The sequence below is a fragment of the Sminthopsis crassicaudata genome, chromosome 3 (genome assembly GCF_048593235.1).
Source record: "Sminthopsis crassicaudata isolate SCR6 chromosome 3, ASM4859323v1, whole genome shotgun sequence".
NCBI classification, from domain to species: Eukaryota; Metazoa; Chordata; class Mammalia; order Dasyuromorphia; family Dasyuridae; genus Sminthopsis; species Sminthopsis crassicaudata.
The window spans coordinates 210337325-210363880 of record NC_133619.1 but is presented as its reverse complement, the minus strand read 5'-3'; the positions used below and the strand labels follow the sequence as shown (position 1 = coordinate 210363880).

The 26556-nt window shown below is 33.4% G+C and overlaps 2 protein-coding genes across 2 annotated transcripts in view; both read left to right on the top strand.

Moving 5' to 3' along the window:
• LOC141560988 (ADP-ribosylation factor-like protein 13B) overlaps positions 1-4178 on the top strand; it is a 29545-nt gene extending 25367 nt beyond the window's left edge. Inside the window, exons 4-5 of the mRNA XM_074299861.1 lie at positions 2693-2798; positions 4006-4178. Of these exons, the coding sequence (XP_074155962.1) occupies positions 2693-2798; positions 4006-4155 (256 nt within the window). The 3' untranslated portion in view covers positions 4156-4178. The remainder of the gene's footprint in view (positions 1-2692; positions 2799-4005) is intronic.
• LOC141560987 (uncharacterized) overlaps positions 1-26556 on the top strand; it is a 423935-nt gene that overhangs the window by 354427 nt on the left and 42952 nt on the right. The gene's annotated exons all lie outside the window — the stretch shown is intronic.

The window sequence follows — 26556 nt, the reverse complement described above, 5'->3', positions numbered from 1 at the left end:
GGGTAGGAAATTATTTATTTATTTCTTTACCAGCTTCCTCCCAGACTGGATGGATGCAGCGGCTCCTGCGCCTGAGCTAAGAGAGAGCTCTGGGAGAGAGTTCCCCACCCCCTCCTTGGAAGTGCCTCACAGGTGATTAGCACTGCTGTGCTTTGAGGGCAGCACTATGTGTCCTAGCGGCTTCCCTGAGGTTTGAGACTGAACAGTAAAGGCGACACAAAGCCGGCCTATGCGTCCTGGTGGGGTGTGGATATCAGCAGCAGGTGACGTGGAGAGCCCCTGTGCTCAAACTGGAAGTGTCTGCCCTGAAACCGCGGTCCCTAGTTCAAAGGTTCCGCTTCTCTGGGACTTCCCGGGGCTGAGTTCCACAGCCTTCAGCCAAGCAAGGCACTGTGTGTTTCCTTGGGCCGTGTACACCCACTTCTCAATCTCTTAACTACTCCCAGGTGAAAGCCTGGACAGCCTAAGTCGGCCACACCCACAGTGCTGAGATCTGCTGAGTCACCTCCGGGATTGGGGAAGATCTAATCTGGTTTTAAAATTTTAAGGTGGCTTGATTTCTCTTCTGAACTGCTGTTTTATAAGCAGAGAAGAGCTAACAGCCTGTGCCAGATTCCTCTATCTCAGTGGCTTCTCTGATTTCAGAGCCCTCCTCAGTGCAAATCAGTGCAGTGTGCCACCACCCAACCATCTGTGCTGGCCTCTTTTTTTTTTTTTTTCCTCCCCTGGGGACTGATCTTTCCTGTTGAAACTCCAGATTCTCTTCAGCTGGTAAGTAGTGCTTCCAGTCTTTGTGGTTTCTATCAGTCCAGCGCTATTTTTGAGGCTGAATTTATCTAATTGGTTATGAGGGAATAAGGACGCTCACAGAGTTGCGTGTATCTTCTCCACCATCTTGCGGTAATTCTATATTGTCCATTTTTTCATAAAACCAACTCTTTATTAATTAATTCAGTAGCTTTTACTTTCAACTTTATTAAATCTCTCTTTTTATTTTTAGAATTTCAAGTTTGCTATTTGATTGGGGGGTTTTAATTTATTCTTTTCCTAGTTTTTTTAGTTTCAAACCCAATTCATTGATCTTCTCTTTCTGTACTTTCTGCAAGTAAGCCTCTATAGGTATAAAATTTCCCCTTATTTCCACTTTTTGGTATGTTGTCTCATTATCGTTTCATCATTTTCTTTGATAAAATTATTGATTGTATCTATGATTTTTTGTTTCACCCATTCATTCTTTAGGATGAGATTATTTAGTTTCCAATTACTTTTTGGTCTATTTTCCCCGGCCCTTTATTGAATGTAATTTTTATTGCATCATGATCCGAAAAAAAAAATGCATTTACTATTTCTGCCTTTCCGCATTTGATTTTGAGGAATTTATGTCCTGATATATGGTCAATTTTTGTATAGGTTCCATGAACTGCTGAGAAGAAAATCTACTCCTTTCTGTGTCTCCATTCAATTTTCTCCAAAGATCTATCACATCTATTTTTCTAGTATTCTATTTACTTTAACTTCTTTTTTATTTATTTTATGGTTTTATTTATCTAGTTCTGAGAGAGCAAGGTTGAGCTCTCCCACTATTATAGTTTTGCTGTCTATTGCTTCTTGCAACTTTCTTTGACTTCTCCCTTAAGAATTTAGATGCTACACTATTTGGTGCATATATGTTTAATATTGATATTACTTCATTAACTATGATACCCTTTAGCAAGATAGAGTTTCCTTCCTTATCTCTTTTAATTAGATAAATTTTTGCTTTTGCTTGATCTGAGATCAGGATGGCTACCCATAAGTTTTTTTTTTTTTTCTTTGTACTTCACCAGAAGAATAATAGATTCTGTTCCATCCTTTCCTCTGTATGTATCGCTCTGCTTTAAATGTGTTTAAAAAACGTTAAGGTCTGGGGGGGTGGGGGGGTGGAGCCTCTTTCTGACCCAGCCACTGAATTAGCTCTGGACTTGCAGAATCCATGAATATTGGGAGTGCAACAAATTACCAGCAGAAGGTAATTTCAAAGATTTCCAGAAAAGGTTTGTTTCATTTGGAAACGAAAGTGGGCCAAGCTCAAGCAGGTTGAGCACAGATGCCAGCACAGACAATGTAGAGCCAGGGTGGTGGGAGCTCCACAGGGTGGTTTACATTCCCAGTGGCAGAGAATCTACAGGGAGGAATCTACAGCAGTGTTAGCTACTCTGACCTGGTTGCAAGATTGTAGATGAGCAGAGAAATTATAAAACATCCAACTCAAACAAAAAATGTAAAGAGTGAATCCCGAAATGTCAGAATCTCATGGGACCTGGAATTGGAAACAAGAATGGCAGAATTAGGATCAGCTATTGTCTGAAGCATGTGATTTTCTTAAAACCATAGACACTTTCTGATTGGCTGAGTCCATCTGAGCCTTCCTAGATCCCCAACCTTTTTTGCTTACAAATTCTGAGAGATTGAAATTTAATTGTTCCGTGGAAATGTAACTTTGCTTAATTTCTTATATTCTGGAAATCCACTGATCAGTGGTATTTACATATGTTATCTTACATTACCTTGAAGCTTATAACATTCTGTGGAATCATTAACTTTTCAGTATTTCTCACACCAATATATATTAAGATGTTTTTGAATGGCTTGATTTTTAAAATTATTTGATAATAAGCTTGTTATAAAATCAAATCTTATTTTTATTTTCTAGATTAGCAAATAAACAGGATAAAGAAGGGGCATTGTCAGAAGAATGTTTAATCAAAGAACTAGCATTAGAACAACTGGCCACTGAGCAAAAATGTGTCTGTCAAATTGTAAGTTCTTTATCCCTCATTCTGTCTTTACTGATCATTTTATGAATTTATTTTTAGGAAAAATCAGACAAATATATTTAAAAAGTGGCTATCGTAAGGCACTGTAATTTGACAAATCATGATTCTGATTCTATAGAATTTGGTGTAGATGAATGTTTAATATATATGTTCAATTAAATTAACTTTTATAAGCAATCAGTTTGAGATATATATATATATATATATATATATATATATATATATGTATAATTTTCAGTTTTTCATTGCTTCAGAGCTTGTATTTATGCCATATAAAGGATGCGTTATATAACATTGACTTTCATGTAGACTGGAAAAAAATTGCAAATATAGTTGCAAAGCTGTTATTTAGCTATGTTGGTAGAAAAGTTTCTTTCCTTCAAGGTCTCTATATCATTGAAATTACTGTTCTAGTAAAAAAAAGTTGATTAAAAATAGACTATGTATGTAGGTAAATTTTAATCCAGTTATAAAATGACTCTCTCTCTCTCTCTCTGTATATATATATATATATGTATATGTATGTATATATGTATATATATATATGTATGTCTGTGTATATATATGTATGTATATATATCTGTAAGATATATATATATATATATATATATATATATATATATATATATATATATATATATATTAGCAAAATTGTCAAAATATAAGGTGAGCCAGAAGTTATAAAATTTAAAATTACTTTAAGACTTTGGAACTTTCTGTATTTCATTTTCTTTATATTCAAATAGGTTAGTGAGGATGACTATAGTAATAATAGTTGCCATATGGGTTGTGCTTTAAAGTTTTAATATTACACACATTTGGTTAATCTGGTATAGTAGATACAGTGCTGAGCTCAGAAATAGAAAAACCTGGCTTTTGAATACTGCTTCATAGTTACCAGCTGCATGATTATAAATAAACAAGTCACTTAACATTCTCAGTTTCCTCATCTGCAAAATTAGCACTTTGGACTAAATTTATGATCATGTAAACTGTACATTTTGTAAATTTTTGGAAATTAAATGAAAAGAAAAATTCTTTTTAAAATGTTTATTTGTATAGTTATATTGTGCAATTATTTTGAAACAGTTGTTTTAATAAGAGTAAATACCTTATATTTTTTGTCTAGGTAATGTTCATGTTTTACCATTTACCGTTACATCTTTTTACATATTTATCACATTTTTAGAAAACTTGTTCAGCAATGACTGGGACCGGGAAGAAAAGAGATGCAAAAATAATATGTGGTTTTGATTGGATCTTGGGCTACATCCAGAACAATTATGAAAAACTAAAAGTAGAAGTAGAGAGGGACACAAAGACGCTAGAAATTTGTTAGCAAAATACAGAAAGAGACAACCAAATGAGGCAAGTATGAAGAGAAAGATGATAACTAATTAAAGTGCACAACCAAATGCATCTCATGTGGAAAAACAACAACAGCAACAACAACAAGATTATGGAAGTAATGCATATTTGTTATTTTTATCCATTCAGTTTCTTCTTTCTCTACAAAGGAAGTCACTAGTGAAAATTTGTTATTTCTAGGGATCTTTTGCATCTGCAAGTTCCAATGACACATTTTGTCATTATTCTTGTAATCATTATTATTCTACAAATATTAAGTTGTAGGCAGAGTTATCCAAAGAACATCTTTTTATATGTATAAGCCTTCATCTCTCAGAGTCTTGTAATTTTGTGTGTCTTTCTTGTCAATTTCGAGTCCCAGTGAATTTTCAAAGGAATTGTTAAATGAAAATTTATTTATCTGCTTTTCTTTTGTGGAAGGTTGTACCTTAAAAAAAAATAATGCCTGAATGAAATCATTTAAGATTTAAATTGTTAAGTGTGGGAGTAACAATGAATCATGTTTTTATTTTTAAATAATGCACATAAGCATAAATTGAAATTTAAAAATGTTAATAAAATTGTATATAGGATTTCTGCACTTACCCTATGTATCTCTGTCTCTCTTGATGTCAAAGCAGAAAGGAAGGTAATTGCCCTTTCCTCACTTAGGAAATAATAGCCTTTTACCAGAAAAGGTGGCACATAAATTGCATGGTCCTAAAAAGTCTTGTTAAAAACCATGATAGCTCCCAGGTTATAATTTTCCTACGAATTGGTCAGAAACTAGAAATACATGAATTTTGAACATAGGGAAACAATTTTATGTTTTTCCAATTTATAGTCATATTGTTACCTGATGAAAATTTTTCTTTAAGCCACAAATAGATTTCATCCTTTGAGAAAAATATTTTGTGAATTTTCTTTTTTGAAAAAAAAAAGTCAGCCATGGAATAATCTTTTTATTTGTTTTCAGAGACAATTAGGATTAATCATTTTACCAATCCTGTTGATAGTTGATAAATGTTATAATCATAAGTATATTAGTCTCCACAGAAATCTTGAATTCTTGGCTTTAATGAAGCTGTTTTCTATATCACAATTTTAAAACTTGAATGTTTCATTAGTTCCAAATACATAAAACAGCAGTAATACATATAGATTAAACTTGGATAAGTTCTGTCAAAAAAAAAAAAAAAAACAATTTACAAATCCTGAGATTTTTTGAGTTTCTTCTCTTTTCCTGTTATACACAAGGTAAGCATTTTGATGAGTAATTTTTATAAAAGAAATTATCAGTAATTTGTTTCAAAATAATTTTTTTCTTTCCCCCCAAAATTTATAGACCACTTGGTAAGCAGCTTCCCCCAAAACATACCTCTCTTTTTTCCTTTTCTGCTTCTGCGGACTTAACCAAACTTGTGTTCTAAGGCACTTTATGGTGAGCAGAGCCTCCATAATTAATAATAAATAGGTGTGAATTTGTGAGTGATAAATGTTTCATTTCCTAGCACTTAGTCTAATTGGTAATCACTCATTTCTAATATATTTGGAAAACAAAATGCAATTTTAATGACATGTTCATTGATATACCTAATTATATTTTAAATGACTACTAAATGAATAACTTGAAAAATGAGGTTAAATTGAGGTGATGCATGTAATGCTTCAATAGTCAAGTTTTCCTAATAATATAAGCCTTAAAAGTTTCAAATATGACCCTTAGTGTTAATATATAATGGTTACAATCTAGGGCTAATATACTTTTAAAATGTTTTTTATTATGTTCCCTGATGGTTTTGTTTCAAGAACTCTGAATTATCTTTCACACATGATGTCACTTGCTATATATAATAAAGACAGGGAATCTGCCATTGATAGCTAGTTATCTTAAGGACTGCTTCATATTATTTACATGACATTTACAAGCAAATTTTAATTGGTCCACATACAATTGTGCAAGAATACAACTGTTATATAGTGTCTTAAATCTATGAGTTCAAATGATGTCCTTTTTTTCTGTCATTCAAATCTATAAGCAAATTCTATTTATAGGTGTGCATGCACTCTATTTTTACATAGATATAGTAAAAAAAAAAAGATAAGTAGTAGAGGTCTGACAGAAGAATAATTATCATTGAGTATGTCAAAACATTACCTATAAAAGGAAATATTTTTTGGGGGGTGGGAATTATTTATGTCTTCTATGGCATCAGTTACAGTCTTTAAACACAGTTTTATATTTCTTTTGGGAAACTGGTAAACACAAATTATTTTCAGTTGGAATAAATAACATATGTTTTTATAAAAAAAACCCAAAAAATATCATGATGATGGCTTTGGAAGTTAAAGACTTCTCCTTGCAACCCAAGCTGCACTTAAGTTAACAACAACAACAACAACAACAACAACAACAAAAAAAAAAATATATATATATATATATATATATATATATATATATATATATATATATATATATATATATATATATATATATATATATATATATATGTCAGTCCATCAAGAAGCATTTGTTTAAAATGTCAGGTACTGTAGTAGGTGCTAGGACAAAAAAATGCTTTATATTTTCAAGAAACTTTCATTCTATTGAGGGAAACATCATGCACACTTGTATATATACATACACACACACACACACACACACACACACACACACACACACACACACATATATATATATATATATATATATATATATAGTAATTTGAGTACAGAACTAGTAATTAGGATAATCAGAAAACACTTCACATAGAAGATATTACTTTAGATTACACGAGAAAAAAATCTGGGCTTCTATGAAGTAGAGGTAATGAGGAACTATGTTTTTAACCTAGGACCAACCTATTCAAGAGTAGAAAAGAGGAGAGAGATAGTTATGTATAAGGCCATTACATGGTTTAGGCTACAAGACAGTTTGAACTCCTCAAAGGTGACCAAAGATTAATTACAAGTGATTTTATGTTATGTTTTTTTGTAATTTAAAATTTAACTTATTTGCAAATTACTTATAAGTTAAGACTTTTGAATAAGTTTATTTTTCTTGCTTCTCCATCTAACAGAGAACCAAAGAAGACAGAGAATCCTGAATTTTATAATTTAGATCCCTTTGATGCCACACTATTTGCATTTTTAAACGTTCAAGGTATGTGTGATAACATGCAATTTTTGCTGTTAAGTGTAAGTCCATAAGAAATCATTTAGGGGAGTATAGAAGGAAAATCAAAGAAAGAGTTACTAAGAGACACCTAATGGTTCTGGTAGAGGAATAATCAATACAATGTTTATCCTTGGTCCTAGAGATGTCGTGGTGTGAGGGTATAGAGAACTGGCCTCAAAGCCAGGAAGACCTAGTCTTATCTGACATATACTTGCTGTGTGTGATTCTGGGAAAGTCACTTAACCTCTAAGTATCCAGGCAACACTGAACGATTCTGAATTTTAGAGAAAATCCTGCCTCAAACTGACAAAAGTTCCTTCCTCAGTGGGAGATCCCTAAAACCAAAAAACTAAATTACAGGGTCTTTCTCCCCTGTGAAGGTGGAAAGCATAATTGTCAGGAAGAGATGAAAATTAAATGAAGCAAAATTAGGGAATGAACATAATGAAATATAAACCCTGGCCACTGTTTCTTACATTTAAGAATTGTGTTATTCTTTTGATCATATTTACTTAAGAATTCTGTCTCTTCTTTCCCTCTGTCTTACTGCTCATACCTTACTGTGGTAATATGTAAATGCTTTGTAGAATTTATAAATGCTTTGTAGACTCTTTCTTTCTTCCTTTCTTCCTTTCTTCCTTTCTTTTTTTCTTTCTTTCTTTCTTTCTTTCTTTTCCTCTGAGGCTGGGGTTAAGTGACTTGCCCAGGGTCACACAGCTAGGAAGTGTTAAGTGTCTGAGACCAGATTTGAACTCGGGTCCTCCTGAATTCAGGGCTGGTGCTCTATCCACTGTGCCACCTAGCTGCCACCTGACCATTTTCTGAGAACATTGTAAAGTGTTATAAATTATTGTAAACAGCCATTTGTTTGAATATTCCTTTGTGAATATAATTACCGATTTTTAAAATTTTTATGCAGTTAATTTATAGATTGTATTCTTAGTTGCAAGTGTGTCTGTGTGTGTCTGTCTGTGACATCTCCTTTGACTGAGAACTTACATGATGATTTTTTACACATCTCAACTCCTTAATGTTGGCAACTCCTGGGCTTATATTCTGTTCTTTTATATAGCTAAGATATTTATTTATATAGTTTCTGTTATATGTATTACCTTTTAAACTCCTCCTCATTGCTTCATTATTGGGGAACAAGTAATGGTTGATTTAGCAACTGCTGTTTCTGAGATATAAAGGCAGCTTTACAATTTTCTGTTATCTGGAATATTCAGTTCTTCTGATACCAAAATGTTTCCTCTATTTTCTGTTGCTCTAGTTTTATTTTCTTTAATGGTTTTCCTATTTGTAAGGATGAGTACAATAAAATAGCTTTAGTAACATGAGTTATCATGTCTAATTTATTATATAGGTTGAAAATATTGTATAAGAAAAATTTGAAGTTTTTTTCATACTTTAATATAAAAATTTATTTTGTGTGAGTATCTTGCATGTAATTATCTTCTTTTTAGCGAGTCAGTTTTGGTGAGCCACAAATGTTAAAAATCCAGAATGAATATTGATATGGTGAAATTATACATTGTGTAGTTATGATAACATTTCTTAGTAGATCATACTGTAAAAAGAAAAAAAAATACATGCACTTTCTTATGTTGTAAATTATACAAATTCTTTCTACATAAATTGAATTTATCTGTGTTTTATTTTTATCATGTGTGACTTTTTGTTCCTAAAATTTTGTTTTTAAAAAATTTATGAAACAGCTAATAGTCTTTCAAAACTGTCATAATAAAAGAAAAAAGTCATGACTTCCTAGGATTTTATTTTCACTTTTTTGAGTTATATTGTACCAATATGGAATGTATATTTTCTTATTTCTTGAAATATGTTAATATTTTAAAATATCCCCAGTTTTACCTTCTTTTTTTCAATAATTATTTTAAGATTTACTTTTTAAATTTTTGAAACTACATTAGACACATTGTGATAGTAGAGGTACTATGCTTTGGTTTTGTTAGAATGAGAGAAGAAAGTAGAGGCTAGATTAAAAATTCCATTGCTGTAAAACCATACACAGGAAAAGAAAATGCCAACACACAGAACCACTCCAAATATGGAAATGCCTCAGGTGACAACTATGATATGCAAAGAATAATTTACTATTCATATATCTAAGAACTATAATACCTCTTTACAAATTTGTCTTATATTTTCTTATTTTTCCCTCCCAATGATTTTCTTTTAAACTGTTTGAATCTTTTTGAATTATGTTTTTTTATGACATAAAGAATGGACTACATTTTAAAATTTTTCTATCAAGGTCATATTTTCTCATGTTGGTTTTATTAGACAATTATATCAGTATGTGTTATGCTTTTATATTTAGCACTTATATATTTTTCAATAATCCATAATTTAATTCAGTTATACAAAATTTTAGTCTCAATAGCAATCTTTGGAATTTACTAAGTGGGTGACTTTGGCAGCTATGTGAAAGGTTGATTGGAAAGGAACAAACAAGTTGCAGATAGCTTGCAATAGATACTGCTTTTGGACTAGTCCAAGACTAAAGTGAGAGTAGAGAATTGGGGGTATATAAGAGAGAGATTATTGAAGTAGGACTAACAAATTTGATAATTAGTTGAATGTGATAGGCAAGGGATGGTAAGGAGAAAAGGATGGCAGTGAGGTTGCAAGCCTTCATGACTAGAAGAATGATGGTGGTACACGTGATAGGAGCAGATAAGCAGCTTTTGAAATGTGAGTTGTGATGATGGGCATTCTTGTGTCACCCCTGATTTTATTTGGGATGCTTCTAGCTTATCCCCATTACATGTAATTTTTGCTGAGGGTTTTAGACAAATACAGATTATAATTTTAAGGAAAACTCCATTTATTCCTATGCTGTTTAGTGTTTGTAATAGGAATGGGTGGTGGTGTTTCAAAAGCTTTTTCAGAATCTATTGCAATAATCATATGTTTCCATTAGTGATCTTACTGATGTTATCAATTATGCTGGTAGGTTTCTAATATTAAACAGCCCTGCATTCCTGATATAAAATTTCCAATTGGTCATAATGTATTATCCTGGTGATCAATTGCTCCCATATCATTGAGATTATTTTATTAATAATTTTACATTGTTTACATTGTTATTAGGAAAATTGGTCTTTAATTTTTTCCTCTGTTCTGGCTTTTCTTGGTTTAGGTATCATCATATTTGTTTCATAAAAAGACTTTTTTTGCTCTCTATCATCAGCTATTTATTTCAAATAGTTTATTTATTATTTCAATATTGTTCTTTAAATGTTTGGTAGGTGTAAAATGTGAATTTATCTGGCCCTGAAGCTTTATTTCTTAGAAATTTCATTGATATCTTGTTCAATTTCATTTTTTAAAATGGGTTTCAGTATTTTATTTCCTCTTCTGGTAAATTTGGGCAAATTATGTAGTTTTAAATATTGATCCATTTCAGTTAGATTGTCACACTGTTGGTATCCAGTTAGGCAAAGTAGCTATTAACAGTTGCTTTAATTTCTTATTTATTGGTGATAAAATCACCATTTCAATTTTTAATACTGGTAATTTTATTTTCTTCTATAAATCAAATTGGTCAAAAATTGATGTGTTTTATTGTATTTTCTTCATGATAAAATTATCATTATATTATTATATATAATAATATATTAATAATTAATAATATATAATATAATTATATTATATTATATATCATTTTATATTAGTTTTATTTATTAGTTTAATCATTTTCTTTCAATTCTATTGAATTCTTTTCAAATCAACTCTATTTTTATTTTCAGAATTTCTAATTTGGTGTTTAATTGTGTCATTTACATTTGTTCTATTTCTTGCTCTTTAATTACATGTCCAATTCATTGAACTACTCTTTCTCTGTTTTATTAATTTTGGTATTTTAGCTGCTAAGTTTTTTTTTTAACATAGCCCCTTGATATGTGAATTGTTTATTTTTGTCTGCTTCCATTTGATAGTTTTAGAATTTTGCCGTTATATTTATTTTGAGATCTTTTTCAAGGAAATAATTAGTGAATTTTTTCTGTGACTACTTCACCCTTTGCTTTTAGGATGTCAGGCAGTTTTCCTTGAGGAGAAAAAGAATAAAGTCTTTAAATATTTAAGATTTTTAAAAAGGCCTTATTTAATGGTAATATCAGAAATAAGCTCTTTCTATGTTAATTAACAGTCACATGAATCTTCTCTCTTGTAAATACATATCTCAATACAACATATGGGGCTCAGATTCTATTCAAAGTTGATTCTGTTGCTTTTAATAGTATTTTATGTTTTCTAGTTACATGTTAAGTAGTTTTCAACATTCATTTTTAAAGATTTTTGAGATATCAATTTTTATTCCTCTCTCTTTTGACTATCTACTTCCCAAGAGAACAGGGAATATGATATAGGCATTCCACTTACAATTTTGTTAAATATTAAGTAATTTAAACACTCGTTAAAAACTTTAATATTAATATGTTGTGAAAGAAGAATCAGAACAAAAGGGAAAAACAGTAAAAAAAAAAAAAAAAGGAAAAATAAATGAATGAAAAAGTAAAAATAATCTATTGTGATCTACGTTCAGACACCACAGTTACTTCTCTGCATGTGGATAATGGCATTTTTCATCTCGAGTCTTTTGGAAATGTCTTGAATCACTATTGCTGGGAAGAATTATGATTGATCTTTATATTACTGTTATTGTGCACAATGTTCTGGTTCCGCTCACTTTATTTAGCATTAGTTAATGTTAAGCTTTTACAGTTGTTTTTTCTTCTGAAATGTCCTACTAATCCTTATACAACAATTGGTTTTGTTTACATTCATACAAATTGATGTGTTTAGTTATTTCCTAATTGATGGACATCTTCTCAATCTGTAATTATTTCTCCCCACAAAAAAAAGTGCTATAAATATTTTTGTACATGTGGGTCTTTTTCCTTTATTTTGATCTCCTTGGGATTCAGATCTAGTATTAGTAATGCTGGATGAAAGGATATGCTCAGTTTTATAGCTCCTTGGGCATAATACCAAATTGCTTTCCAGAATGGTTGGATCAGTTCACAAGTCTGCCAAAAGTGCCTTGTTGTGCCTGACTCATTCTTGATGTCTCATAGAATCATTAGCTTCCACATGCCCAGTTCCAATTTTTAAGGAATTATTTTCTTAAGTTAGCTTTTGCACTTTTGGTGAATTCTACTTTTAAAGGAATTGCTTTCTTCAGTAAATTTTTGTGCTTCATTATTTAGGCTGTTGGGTCCTTTTGCCTAACTCTCTTGCATAATTCAATTCTTTCCCCAAGCTTTCTTTTTTTTCTCTCTCTCATTTGATTTTTAAAATCCTTTTTGAGTTCTTTCTAGAAGAGTTTTTAGAATTGGCACCAATTCATATTTCCCCATTGGGGCTTGACATGTACCCATTTTGACTTTGTTGTCCTCTTCTGAGTTTGTATTCTGATCTACCCTAATGTGATAGGCATTTTCTGTGGCCAGGGATCTTATTTTGCTTCTTGCTCACTAAAGTTGAGCTCTACTCCCCGAGGTAGGGCACAATGTCACAAAGCTTCTTGCCCTAAGTGTCAGTGATTGACTTTCTGTGTTGGACCCTCCAGTGTAGCCAGCCTGCCCATTTTACTAGGAAAATCAGGCTTGGTCACATCTGTTGTGCCCTTACACACTGTCAGTTTGTCTGCTGAGCTGAGGTTGGGGACCTCACAGCTGGCCTGATGAGGCAGTATGGCAGGGCCTCAATTGCTAATCTGAGCTGTCCCTAAAAGCCTTCCCCTGGCTTGCAAGAACATCATTTACGTTAGACTGTGCTTTTCTTTTTACCAAAATGAGACAGATTTTTCTTGAAATCCTTATAAGACTTCTTGGGCAGGAAAATGATTTTGCTTCATCTTTGTGTGGATTCTGTTTCTTGCCAATACCTTTAGAGGTTAGATTTCATATTGTTTCTGAGGGAAAATAGGTAGGGTGAGCTCAGGTAACTCCCTGCTTTTCATCACTGTCTTGATTCTGCTCCCAACAAAACTTTTGAGTGCTGCAAAGCAGCAGGAAATGTTTAACAAGATAAGCAAAAATCTAATACAACAGAGAGAATGTGGAATTGTGGTTTTCTAAGTAAACATGTGGCCTCTAGGGGATTCAGAAATCTTTTCCTGTTTGGTCACCAGTGATATATGATGTAAATATAACACAAAAAAAAACATACTTTATTGTAATTCTCTAAATTATAATCCTTCTCTTGGAACAGATCTTTTGGGGGACTTTTGGAAACAGCCTTAGCTTCAGTTCAGTTCAATAATCCCAAAATGCAGCCAGGAGTTAAAGCCCTTTACTATCTTTTTCTAAATCATGTCTCCAGATCCTTTATTTTCTCCTTCAAGCCTTGTCTCTTTCACTTGGGGCTAGCTTTCTTGAGGCCTTTCTCTCTCTTTGGTTCCCCAAGAGCTCTTGTCAGAATGTCTCCAGCCAGCACAAACATCACAGTGGGAATAAAATCTTGCTTCCTCCTCCCTGAATCCTGGCTCTTTATATCCTCCCAGAGAATGGGCTTATGGGTACTCCCTGGGCTTGTGGGAGCTCCTTAAAAGTATGCTCTTTTAAAGGTGTGAAAGGTGTGAACTCTGAACTAGAGAATGGTTAAGTCCCATTCTAAATTAGATAATTATATCCATTCCAGTGACTTAACACCTTGTAAGAATCTTAACACTTTGAAGAAAGGATTATGAAAATGTCTGATTCTGTTTGGGGGAACAAATTTCTAATTAATTAGAATTTATCTGTACTAAAATTCTATTTGAGATCATTTGAGATTGAGATATTTAAGTAATTATGAATTTATATAAGACATACCAATTGAATGTGAGCTCTTTTTGATAAATCTTGCTAAATTAGAAAGGTTATGAATGTCAACCTAGTGATAGATTGTCGTCTTTTCATTTATCTCAGAGAGTTATTGTATGAATATTCATTCACAGCAACTCTTCAAAGACTATCTACCATTGTATAAGAGGGTGGTTAGAATCTATAGTAATGGAAAGATTATTTTTAAGAATAAAATTCCTAATTCTTAAAATACTGATGTGAATTTAGAAACAAAACATCATCTCAAGACAAATGGGAATGGCATTTGTCACCTGAATTTCAACCTCTATCTTTAAAGTGAGGATATTCTATAGCAGAATCATACAAGTCAAGTATGTTCCTGATTTTCTCAAAAGGACTAACAAGTCAATTCTAAGACTGTAACCATTAATCTTAATACATAGGGAAAAATCTCAAAATGAATCATCAAAGTACTAGTTTGTGTCCACTTTGAGGAGACAATATGATTTGCAGTCAGTATAAATCAATTAAGAACAAGTCTCTTCACTTCATTTCACTTTTTACCGTTATCAGATTGGTATTTCAGGAACTCCCAGAAACAGTATAACTAGATTTGAGCAAGGCTACTTTGACTCTTTGTTGGAATATCTCATGGAGCTAGAGAGATGTGGGCTTGATGGGAGTATGCATTTACACAAATTCAGGACCAGTTGAATTATCAAAACAAAGATATGAATTCATTGGAACTAATATGACCATGGAAAGTTCTCTTCTTTCAAGAATGACCCAGTGCTATGCCCTTGGTCTTGACAAATTATCACATCTTAGTGACTTAATTACAGATGGAATGTTTAATCACATTTGTAGGTAACATGAAGTTTGATGACAAAAGTGAGATCTGCAATGAGATTTACTCTCAATGAATAGAATGAGGAAATCTAATAAGATGATCCTTTCAAGAGATATACTTGGAAAATCTTTTTTTTTTATTATATATATATATATATATATATATTTTATAATATTATCCCTTGTATTCATTTTTCCAAATTACCCCCCCTCCCTCTATTCCCTCCCCCCGACGACAGGCAATACCATACATTTTACATGTGTTACAATATAGTCTAGGTACAATACATGTGTGCGAATATCATTTTCTTGTTGCACAATAAACATTAGAATCCGAAGGTATATGCAACCTGGGCAGACAGATATTAGTGCTAACAATTTTCATTCCCCTCCCAGTGTTTCTTCTCTGGGTGTAGCTACCTCTGTCCATCATTGATCAACTGGAAGTGAGTTGGATCTTCTTTATGTTGAAGATTTCCACTTCCATCAGAATACATCCTCATACAGTATTGTTGTTGAAGTGTACAGTGATCTTCTGGTTCTGCTCATTTCACTCAGCATCAGTTGATTTAAGTCTCTCCAGGCCTCTCTATATTCCTCCTGCTGGTCATTTCTTACCGAGCAATAATATTCCATAACCTTCATATACCACAATTTACCCAACCATTCTCCAACTGATGGACATCCATTCATCTTCCAGTTTCTAGCTACAACAAAAAGAGCTGCCACAAACATTTTGGCACATATATGTCTCTTTCCGCTCTTTAGTATTTCTTTGGGATATAATCCCAGTAGTAGCGCTGCTGGGTCAAAGGGTATGCACAGTTTGATAACTTTTTGGGCATAATTCCAGATTGCTCTCCAGAATGGCTGGATTCTTTCACAACTCCACCAGCAATGTATTAGTGTCCCAATTTCCCCACATCCCCTCCAACATTTGTCATTATTTGTTCCTGTCATCTTAGCCAATCTGACAGGTGTGTAGTGGTATCTCAGATTTGTCTTAATTTGCATTTCTCCCATCAGTAGTGATTTGGAACACTCTTTCATGTGAGTGGATATAGTTTCAATTTCTTCCTCTGAGAATTGTCTGTTCATATCCTTTGACCATTTATCAATTGGAGAATGGTTCGGTTTCTTATAAATTAGGGTCAGTTCTCTATATATTTTGGAAATGAGACCTTTGTCAGAACCTTTGTTTCTAAAAATATTTTCCCAATTTGTTACTTCCCTTCTAATCTTGTTTGCATTAGTATTATTTGTACAGAAACTTTTTAGTTTGATGTAATCAAAGTCTTCTATTTTGTGATCAATAATGATCTCTAGTTCTCCTCTGGTCATAAATTCCTTCCTCCTCCACAGGTCTGAGAGGTAGATTATCCTCTGTTCCTCTAATCTATTTATTATTCCCTCTTTATGCCTAAATCACGGACCCATTTTGATCTTATCTTGGTATATGGTGTTAAGTGTGGATCCATATCTGATTTCTGCCATACTAATTTCCAGTTTTCCCAACAGTTTTTTCCGAATAATGAATTTTTATCCCTAATGTTGGAATCTTTGGGTTTGTCAAAGATTAGATTGCTATAGATGTACCCTTTTTTGTCCTTTGTATCTAATCTGTTCCACTGATCTACCGGTCTATTTCGTAGCCAATACCAAATGGTTTTGGTGACTGCTGCTATATAATATAGCTTTAGATCAGGTACACTTAGACCACCTTCCTCTGAGTTTTTTTTCATTAGTTCCCTTGCAATTCTTGACATTTTATTCTTCCATATGAATTTTGTTGTTATTTTTTCTAGGTCATTAAAATAGTTTCTTGGGAGTCTGATTGGTATAGCACTAAATAAATAGATTAGTTTGGGGAGTATTGTCATCTTTATTATATTCGCTCGGCCTATCCAAGAGCACTGAATGTCTTTCCAATTATTTAAATCTGATTTTATTTTTGTGGCAAGTGTTTTGTAATTTTTCTCATATAATTCCTGACTTTTCTTTGGTAGATGGATTCCCAAATATTTTATACTCTCAACATTTGTTTGGAATGGAATTTCTCTTTGTATCTCTTGCTGTTGCATTTTGTTAGTGATATATAAAAATGCCGAGGATTTATGTGGATTTATTTTGTATCCTGCCACTTTGCTGAAATTTTGAATTATTTCTAGTAGCTTTTTAGCAGAGTCTTTGGGGTTCTCTAAGTATACCATCATGTCATCTGCAAAAAGTGATAGTTTAATTTCCTCATTTCCTACTCTAATTCCTTGAATCTCTTTCTCGGCTCTTATTGCCGAGGCTAGTGTTTCTAGTACTATATTGAATAGTAATGGTGATAGTGGGCAACCTTGTTTCACTCCTGATCTTACTGGGAAAGGTTGCAGTTTATTTCTATTGCATATTATGCTTACTGACGGTCTTAAATATATACTCCTGATTATTCTAAGGAATAATCCATTTATTCCTATACTCTCAAGAGTTTTTAGTAGGAATGGATGTTGGATTTTGTCAAATGCTTTTTCTGCATCTATTGAGATGATCATATGGTTCTTATTAATTTGATTATTAATATGGTCAATTATATTAATAGTTTTCCTAATATTAAACCAGCCCTGCATTCCTGGAATAAATCCTACTTGATCATAGTGTATTATCTTGGAGATGATTTTCTGAAGTCTTTTTGCTAATATCTTATTTAAGATTTTAGCATCAATATTCATTAAGGAGATTGGTCTATAATTTTCTTTCTCAGTTTTCGATCTACCAGGTTTAGGTATCAGTACCATGTCTGTGTCATAAAAGGAGTTTGGTAGGACTCCTTCATCCCCTATTTTTTCAAATAATTTATATAACATTGGGGCTAATTGTTCTTTAAATGTTTGGTAGAATTCACATGTGAATCCATCTGGCCCTGGGGATTTTTTCCTGGGGAGTTGATTAATAGCTTGTTCTATTTCTTTTTCTGAAATGGGACTATTTAAGCAATTTATCTCCTCCTCTGTTAATCTAGGGAGCCTATATTTTTGGAGAAAGTCATCCATTTCACTTAAGTTATCAAATTTATTGGCATAAAGTTGGGCGAAGTAACTCCTTATTATTTCTCTAATTTCCTCTTCATTGGTGGAAAGATCCCCCTTTTCATTTGTAAGACTATCAATTTGATTTTCCTCTTTCTTTTTTTTTGATCAAATTTACCAAAGGTTTATCTATTTTATTGGCTTTTTCATAAAACCAACTCTTGGTTTTATTTATTAATTCAATAGTTTTTTTTACTTTCAATTTTATTGATTTCTCCTTTTAATTTTTGTATTTCGAGTTTAATTTTTGGTTGGGGGTTTATAATTTGGTCTTTTTCTAGCCTTTTAAGTTGTAAGCCTAATTCGTTAATCTTCTCTTTCTCAATTTTCTTCAAATAAGCCTCTAAAGATATAAAATTTCCCCTTATTACTGCTTTAGCTGCATCCCAAAGATTTTGATATGATGTCTCATCATTATCATTATCTTGGGTGAAATTGTTAATTGTTTCTATAATTTGCTCTTTCACCCAGTCATTCTTTAAGATGAGATTATTCAGTTTCCAAGTACTTTTTGGTCTATTTACCCCTAACTTTTTACTGAATGTAGCTTTTATTGCATTGTGATCTGAGAAGAAGGCATTTATTATTTCTGCCTTCCTACATTTAATTTTGAGATCTTTATGTCCTAATATATGGTCAATTTTTGTATAGGATCCATGAACTGCTGAGAAGAAAGTATATTCCTTCCTATTGCCATTCAGTTTTCTCCAAAGGTCTATCATACCTAGTTTTTCTAATGTTCTATTTACTTTTTTAATTTCTTTGTTTGTTTTGTGGTTTGATTTGTCTAAATCTGAGAGTGCAAGGTTGAGATCTCCCACTATTATAGTTTTACTGTCTATTTCTTCTTGCAGTTCTCTTAACTTTTCCTTTAGAAAGTTAGATGCTATACCACTTGGTGCATATATGTTTAGTATTGATATGGCTTCATTATTTATGCTACCTTTCAGCAGGATATAGTTTCCTTCCTTATCTTTTTTAACGAGATCTACTTCTGCTTTTGCTTGATCTGAGATAAGGATAGCTACCCCTGCTTTTTTGGCTTTACCTGAAGCATAATAGGCTCTGTTCCAACCTTTTACCTTTACTCTGTATGTATCTCCCTGCTTTAAGTGTGTTTCCTGTATTCAACATATTGTAGGGTTCTGCTTTTTGATCCAATCTGCTATCCGTCTCCGTTTGATGGGATCGTTCATCCCATTTACATTTACAGTTAAAATTTCTAATTCTGTATTTCCTGCCATCGTATTATCCCCAGATTATACTTTTTTCCCTTGACCCCCCTGATCCCCCTCCCCGATATTTAATTTACAGACCCCCCCTTGTGACGCGCAACCCTCCCTCTTTTTTTTTTTTTTTTTTTTTAGGATCCCTCCCCCCTCCCTCCAAGTCCCTTCACTTATTCTCCTTTTCCTTTCCCCTTTTCCTCTCCCCCCTTTTAATGAGGTGAGAGAAAATTCTCTGAAAAACAAATATGTTAATTATTTACTCTTTGAGCCTCTTCTGATGAGAGTAAGATTCACACAATGATTCTCCCCCTCACTAAGTTCCCTCAGATATGGTGTATTTTCTATGTCTCTTCCTGGGATGTAGTTTCCCTCTTTTTATCACTCCTTCCCCTTTTTCTGAACCGACCTCCTTCCCTTTACTACACCCCCCTTTTTTTCTTTTATATCAGTAAAATCAAATTATCCTTGAGTATTTTTTATATACCCACAACAGAGTTACAGTACTCAAGGGTTCTGTGTACCTTTTTCTGTTTCTCTTCAGTCTTGTGGATGTAGATCAAATTTTTTGTTTAAGTCTGGTTTTTTTCTTAGAAACATATAGAATTCCTCTGTTTCATTGAATGACCATCTTCTTCCATGGAAAAAGATGCTAAACTTAGCTGGGTAGTTCATTCTTGGTTGCAGTCCTTGATCTTTTGCCTTTCGGAATATCAGGTTCCAAGCCCTTCTATCTTTTAATGTGGAGGCAGCCAGATCTTGGGTGACCCTTATTGTGGCACCTTGGTATTTAAATTGTTTTTTTCTAGCTGCTTGCAGGATTTTCTCCTTTGTGTGGTAATTCTGCAGCTTAGCCACAATATTCCGTGGTGTTCTTTTTTTAGGGTCTATTTCAGAAGGAGTTCGATTAATTCTTTCCACATCTACTTTCCCTTCTGTTTCTATTATCTCTGGACAGTTCTCTTTGATAATTTCCTGTAAAATAGAATCTAGGCTCTTTTTTTGGTCATAGTTTTCTGGAAGTCCAATAATCCGCAGATTATCTCTCCTAGATCTATTTTCCAGGTCTATAGATTTTCCCAGTAAGTATTTGACGTTGTTCTCCAGCTTCTCATTTTTTTTGTTTTGTTTGACTGATTCTTGGGTTCTCTGTGAATCATTCATTTCTATTTGTTCCATCCTGACTTTTAAGGAGTTATTTTCTTCTTTCACAGTTTTTAGTTCTTTTTGTAAATGCCCAATTTCGTTTTTAAATGAATTATTTTGCTCTATTGAATTTTTTTCCATTTCCCTAATTTTTTTTTTTGAGAATTATTTTCTTTTTCCAATTCAGAAATTCTATTTTCTTGAGACTTTTTTATCTTTTCCAATTCAGAAATCCTACTTTCCTGTGTTTTTTTAACCTTTTCTAATTCACTAATTTTGTTTCCCTGCATCTCCTGTGAATTCTTTATTTTTTCCAACTCCCAATTTCAGGACGTTGTTATTCTCTATCATAACTTCCCTTTCCTTTCCCCATTTTTCTTCGATCTCCCTCAATTTTTTAAGAGCTTCTTCTAGGAGAGAGTTATGTGATGGGGGGCAGGAATCGTTCCCCTTTAGGTTGTTGTCTGTTGATTCTCTGCTGTCAACTTCCTCGGGGTTGGATACCCGCTCTTTCTCTGTATAGAAGGAATCTATGGTTTTTCTAGCTTTTTTGCTCATACTTAAAAAAATCTTTTGGGGTCTGTCCCTGGGGTAGGAAATTATTTACTTCTTTACCAGCTTCCTCCCAGACCGGATGGATGCAGCGGCTCCTGAGCCTGAGCTAAGAGAGAGCTCTGGGAGAGAGTTCCCCACCCCCTCCCTGGAAGTGCCTCAGAGGTGATTAGCACTACTGTGCTTCGAGGGCGTAGAATAGTGAAGACAGCACGAAGCCCAGCCTATGTGTCCGGGTGGGGAGTGGATGTCTGCAGCAGGTGACGTGAGAAGCCCCTGCGCTCAAACTGGAAGTGTCTGCCAGAAACCGTGGTCCCTAGTTCAAAGGTTCCGCTTCTCTGGGACTTCCTGGAGCTGAGTTCCACTCCCTCCAGCTAAGCTAGGCAGTGTGTGTTGCCTTGGGCCGTATCCACCCACTTGTCAATCTCTTAACTATTCTCAGGTGGTAGCTGAGGCCACACCCCCTGGTGCAGATTCTCTGCTGAGTCACCCCCCAGGAAGGGGAAAATCTAATTTGAGTTTTAAAATATTTTGGCTTTCTCTTCTGAACTGCTAAATAATTAGCAGAGAAGAGCTAACAGCCTGTGCCAGATTCCTTTACCTCAGTGGCTTCTCTGATCCCAGAGCCCTTCCCAGCGCAGCGGGCGCAGTGTGCCCCTACCCCACCGTCTGTGCTGGTCTTTCTTATTCCTCCCCTGAGAACTGACCTTTCCTGTTGAAACTCCAGATTCTCTTCAGCTGGTAAGTCGTGCTTCCAGTCCTTGTGGTATCTATCAGTCCTGAGCTAATTTTGAGACTTAATTTATCTAATTGGTTGTGAGGGAGAGAGGACATTCACTGAGTCGTGTGTTTCTTCTCCGCCATCTTGGCTCCGCCCCCTACTTGGAAAATCTTAATACTTGAAGTGAAATACTAAAGGCTTCCAAGTAGGAGATGACAATGAAGAAGTTCAAGAGTTTGAGATGTTATTTATTTATTTCGTTAAATACTCTGGGGCTTTTGGATAGACTGAGTCAGTTGTATAATATACCCACTGAAAGAATTAAGAATGTATTAGGATAGTTTATAACAGCATAATGATCATAATAAGGGCAATATACGTCATTCTAGTTACACTACATTTGGACTAGTGAATTCAGTTTCAAGTGCCATTTTTGTTTTAAAAGACTTAGTCTTTCTATCTTATCAAGACTGGAAGTACAAAAACTATTTATTCACAGGTTGGATCCTCTTCCTGGTCAGCATGACAGCTTGGAATTGCTCTTTTTCTAACCTGCACCAAATATATCTTTCCTTAGGCAAGTTGGTGTCCCCTACTCTGAAGGTTCCACCACATCAGTGCTGAAGAGTGTTAACAATTGATTGGCCTACCCTACTACATATCAGCACTACCAAACTCAATAGATTCACAAGCCTCAGCTCTTGCCTATCTTTCCAGTGTCCTCTTTAGCTAGAATTATGCATGCACACTGCCTTGCTAAATGCTATGTTTGAAAAGTTGAAACACTTTTTATGGATATCAGCTCACTTCCACCTCTTAATAAAATAAAAGACTAGGATAGAGGATGAATATCAATTCTGTGGGTTTAAAAAAAATTGTCCCTGAGAAGGCAATCAGGAGGTTGAGGAGTGCTGAAATCCCCTCACACAAGAATCTGTTGAATGAATTGTGCTTCTTTAACTTAGTTAAACTAGAGGAGAAATAGCAAGAATTGTTGGATCTTTGGAATCAAAAGTTTGAAATAATTGTTGTATAGAGAAGACATTAGGCTTGTTGTGCTTAACCTTGGAAGACATTGGGATCAATGAATTGAAGCTATCAGTCAAGGTGAGAGATTCAAGGTAGGTATCTTCTATTGACAGATTAAAAATTTTCTTTACCTTAGCATACAGCTTAGTGAGCAACTATATCCAAAATCAATTTCATTACCTGGTACCCAAATCTGATAATAAAACTTTTACAAACTTATTGGAATAAATTTCAAAGATAGAAAGCTTATTGCCAGCTTGGCCTGAAAATTTTTCTGGCTTGCATAGGACCCCATAGAGCATGAATTTTATTTTTCATGGATAGGAGGCCATGCCTACGTCCTAATGAAATAAAAGAATATGATAGATGATATCAATCCCTAACTTTTAATACAAGTGTTACTTGTTTTCATATAATTTTACACTATTTATCATAATGTATTAAGTAATATTCCTGACAAAATATTTATTTTTCCTTGCAGATATCAGGAATACAAAAAAGAAAAGATTCTGCTTCATAAGACCTAAGACCATAACCTCAAATAATTTAAGTCTTCCTGCTCCCGAGAGCCACAAATCATCTGGCCCATCACCTTCTGAACCTGGTAAGTAATTAAAGGAAGAAAATGATTTTTCCCCAAAATATTTTTAACAGTGTCTAACTGTTAAATAAGTAGCAAAATAAGTTTATTCCAAAAACTGTCAGTCATGGAAACCCTAGCATATAATTGTCTTCCTCATACTGAAAATAGGAAAATAACTTTGTGTGTTTTCTCCTGAATTCTTTTACAAAGAACAGTTCAGAGTTTTCTATATAAAATGATGAATTGTTGAGTAGAAATCCCTTATTATATGATTTTTCACACCCATACATTAAATTCAGGTATGTAATTTTGCCTGAATTAATTTTGACACTATTGCATATGTTAAGCTACTGTTGAAGTATTTCATTGTTAATTTATAATATTCTTTTGATTCCAAAATGATTGAACTTAAAAGTGCTAATTTTCTTTCATATTTTCTTAGTAATCCCTAATTAAATTTGAATTTCATATTAATGCTGTGCTGAATTTTTTGCTATTATATGTGAATAAAATTTTATATATTAGTAATGAGCCTGCCTTTAATTAAAATTGTAACTCATTTTTTAAATCTGGCCTTTAGCTTTATTCCTAATTCCTAATGAAACAAGGATATTCTCAGCACAGACTCATAACTTGATATCACTGCTTTAAAAAAATTTTTTTCTTGTTATACATTCTTTTTGGTAAACACATTTCCTTTGGAATTATGTTTGGAGAGAAAAATCAGAACCAAATAGAAAAACCATGAGAGAAAATAAAAGAAGAAAAAGGGCATAAAATGTGAACATCATATATGTTGACCAACATTCATAATTCTCTCTTTGGATGCAGAAGACATACATGTTCCATCTAAAGTGCATTTGGATTGCCTTGAATCACTGAACTGCTGAGAAAACCAAGGCTTTCATAAATGATCATCACATTCTTGCTATCACTGTGTACAATGTATTCTTGGTTCTGCTTGTTTCACTCAACATCAGTTCTTGTAAACCTTTCCAGGCCTTTCTCAAATCAGCTTGATGTTCATTTTTTTATAGAACAATAATACTTTGTTACTTTCACATACCACAACTTATTCAGCCATTCCCCAATCAATGGGAATCTACTCAATTTCCAGTTCCTTGCCACTACAAAAAGGGCAGCTACAAACATATTTGCACATGTGGGTGCTTTTCCCTCTTTTATGATTTTCTTGTGGTAATAGGCCCAATAGATGCTACTGAATCAAAGTGTATGCAGAGTGTGATAGACCTGTGGGCATAGTTCCATTTTGCTCTCCAGAATGGTTGAATCATTTTACAATTCTACCAGCAATGTGTGTGTGTGTGTGTGTGTGTGTGTGTGTGTGTGTGTGTGTGTGTGTGTGTATGTTGATGAGGTAAGTTTATTTTATATCCTGCAACTTTGGTAAAGCTGTTTAAGGTGGGTTTTGGATGATTCTCTAGTATAACATGATATCATCTGCAAAAATTGATAGTTTTATCTCCTCAATGCATATTCTTAATTTCTTTTCTTTTCTTTTTTATTGTTCAGGTTAACATCTCTAGTACAATAATGAATAATAGTGGTGATAATGGGCATCCATCTTTCACCCCCGATCTTATTAGGAATTTGTCCAGCTTCTGCCCATTACAAATAATGCTTGGTGACAGTTTCAGATGGATACTACTTATCATTTTAAAGAAAAGTCCCTTTATTCCTATGCTCTCTAGTATTTTTAATAGGAATGGGTGCTGTGTTTTGTTGAAAGTTTTTCCTTCACCTATTGAGATTATCATATGATTTTTGTTAGTTATTAATATAGTCTATTTATGGCAATAGTTTTCCTGATTTTGAACTAGACCTGCATTCCTAGTATAAATCCCACTTGGACATGGTGTATTATCTTGCTAATAAATTGTTGTGTTGTTGTATTCTTTTTGTTAATAGTTTATTTAAAATTTTTATATCAATATTCATTAGGGAGTTTGGTCTGTAATTTTCTTTTTTCATGTTGGCTCTACCTGGTTTAAGTATCAGTACCATATTTGTATCATAGAAGGAATTTGGCAGGAGTCCGTATTTTTTCAAATAGTTTACATCGTATTGGAACTTTTTGTCTCTAATGTTTGATAGAATTCACTTTTAAACCTATCTGGCCCTGGAGATTTTTTAAGAAGTACATTGATGCCTTCTTCAATTTCCTTTTCTAAAATATTTCTATTAAATATTTCTTAAATATTTCTATTTAAGTAATTTATGTCCTCCTTTGTTAATCTGGGCAATTTATATTTTTGTAGATATTCACCAACATTTCAATTAGATTGTCAGATTTGTTGTCATGCAATTGGTAAAAATAACTCCTAATTATTGTTAATTTCTTTTTCATTGGTGGTAAGTTCACCCTTTTCATTTTAAATTTTTTTTATTTTATACTTATAACTTTTTTTGACAGTACATTTGCATGGGCAATTTTTTTTAAAACATTATCCTTTGCACTTACTTCTATTCTGATTTTTTTCTTCCCTCCCTCCACCCCTTCCCCTAGATAATAGGAAGTCTTATACATATCAAATATGCTATAGTGTATCCTAGTTACATATATGTGTGCAGAACCAAATTTCTTGTTGCACAGGAAGAATTGGATGCAGAAGGTAAAAATAACCTGGGAGGAAAAACAGGAATGCAAACAGTTCACAGTCATTTCCCATTGTTCCTTTTCTGGGTGTAACTGATTCTATCCATCATTGATCAATTGGAACTGTATTAGATCTTTTCTTTGTTGAAGACATCCACTTTCATCAGAATACATCCTCATATAGAATTGTTGTTGAAGTGTATAATGATCTCCTACTTCTGCTCATTTCACTCAGCATCAGTTGATGTAAGTCTCTCCAAGCCTCTCTGTATTCATACTGCTGGTCATTTCTTACAGAGCAATAATATTCCATAACATTCATATGCCACAAATTACCCCAAAATTCTCCAGTTGAAGGGCATCCATTCATTTTCCAGTTTCTAGGCACTAAATAGGGGCTGCCACACACATTTTGGCACATACAGGTCCCTCTTTCTTCTTTAGTATTTCTTTGGGATAAAAGCTGGATCAAAGGGTATGCACAGTTTGATAACTTTTTGGGTATAATTCTAGATTGCTCTCCAGAATGGTTGGATACATTCACAACTCCACCAAGAATGCATCAGTGTCCCAGCTTTCCCACATCCCTTCCAACATTCATCA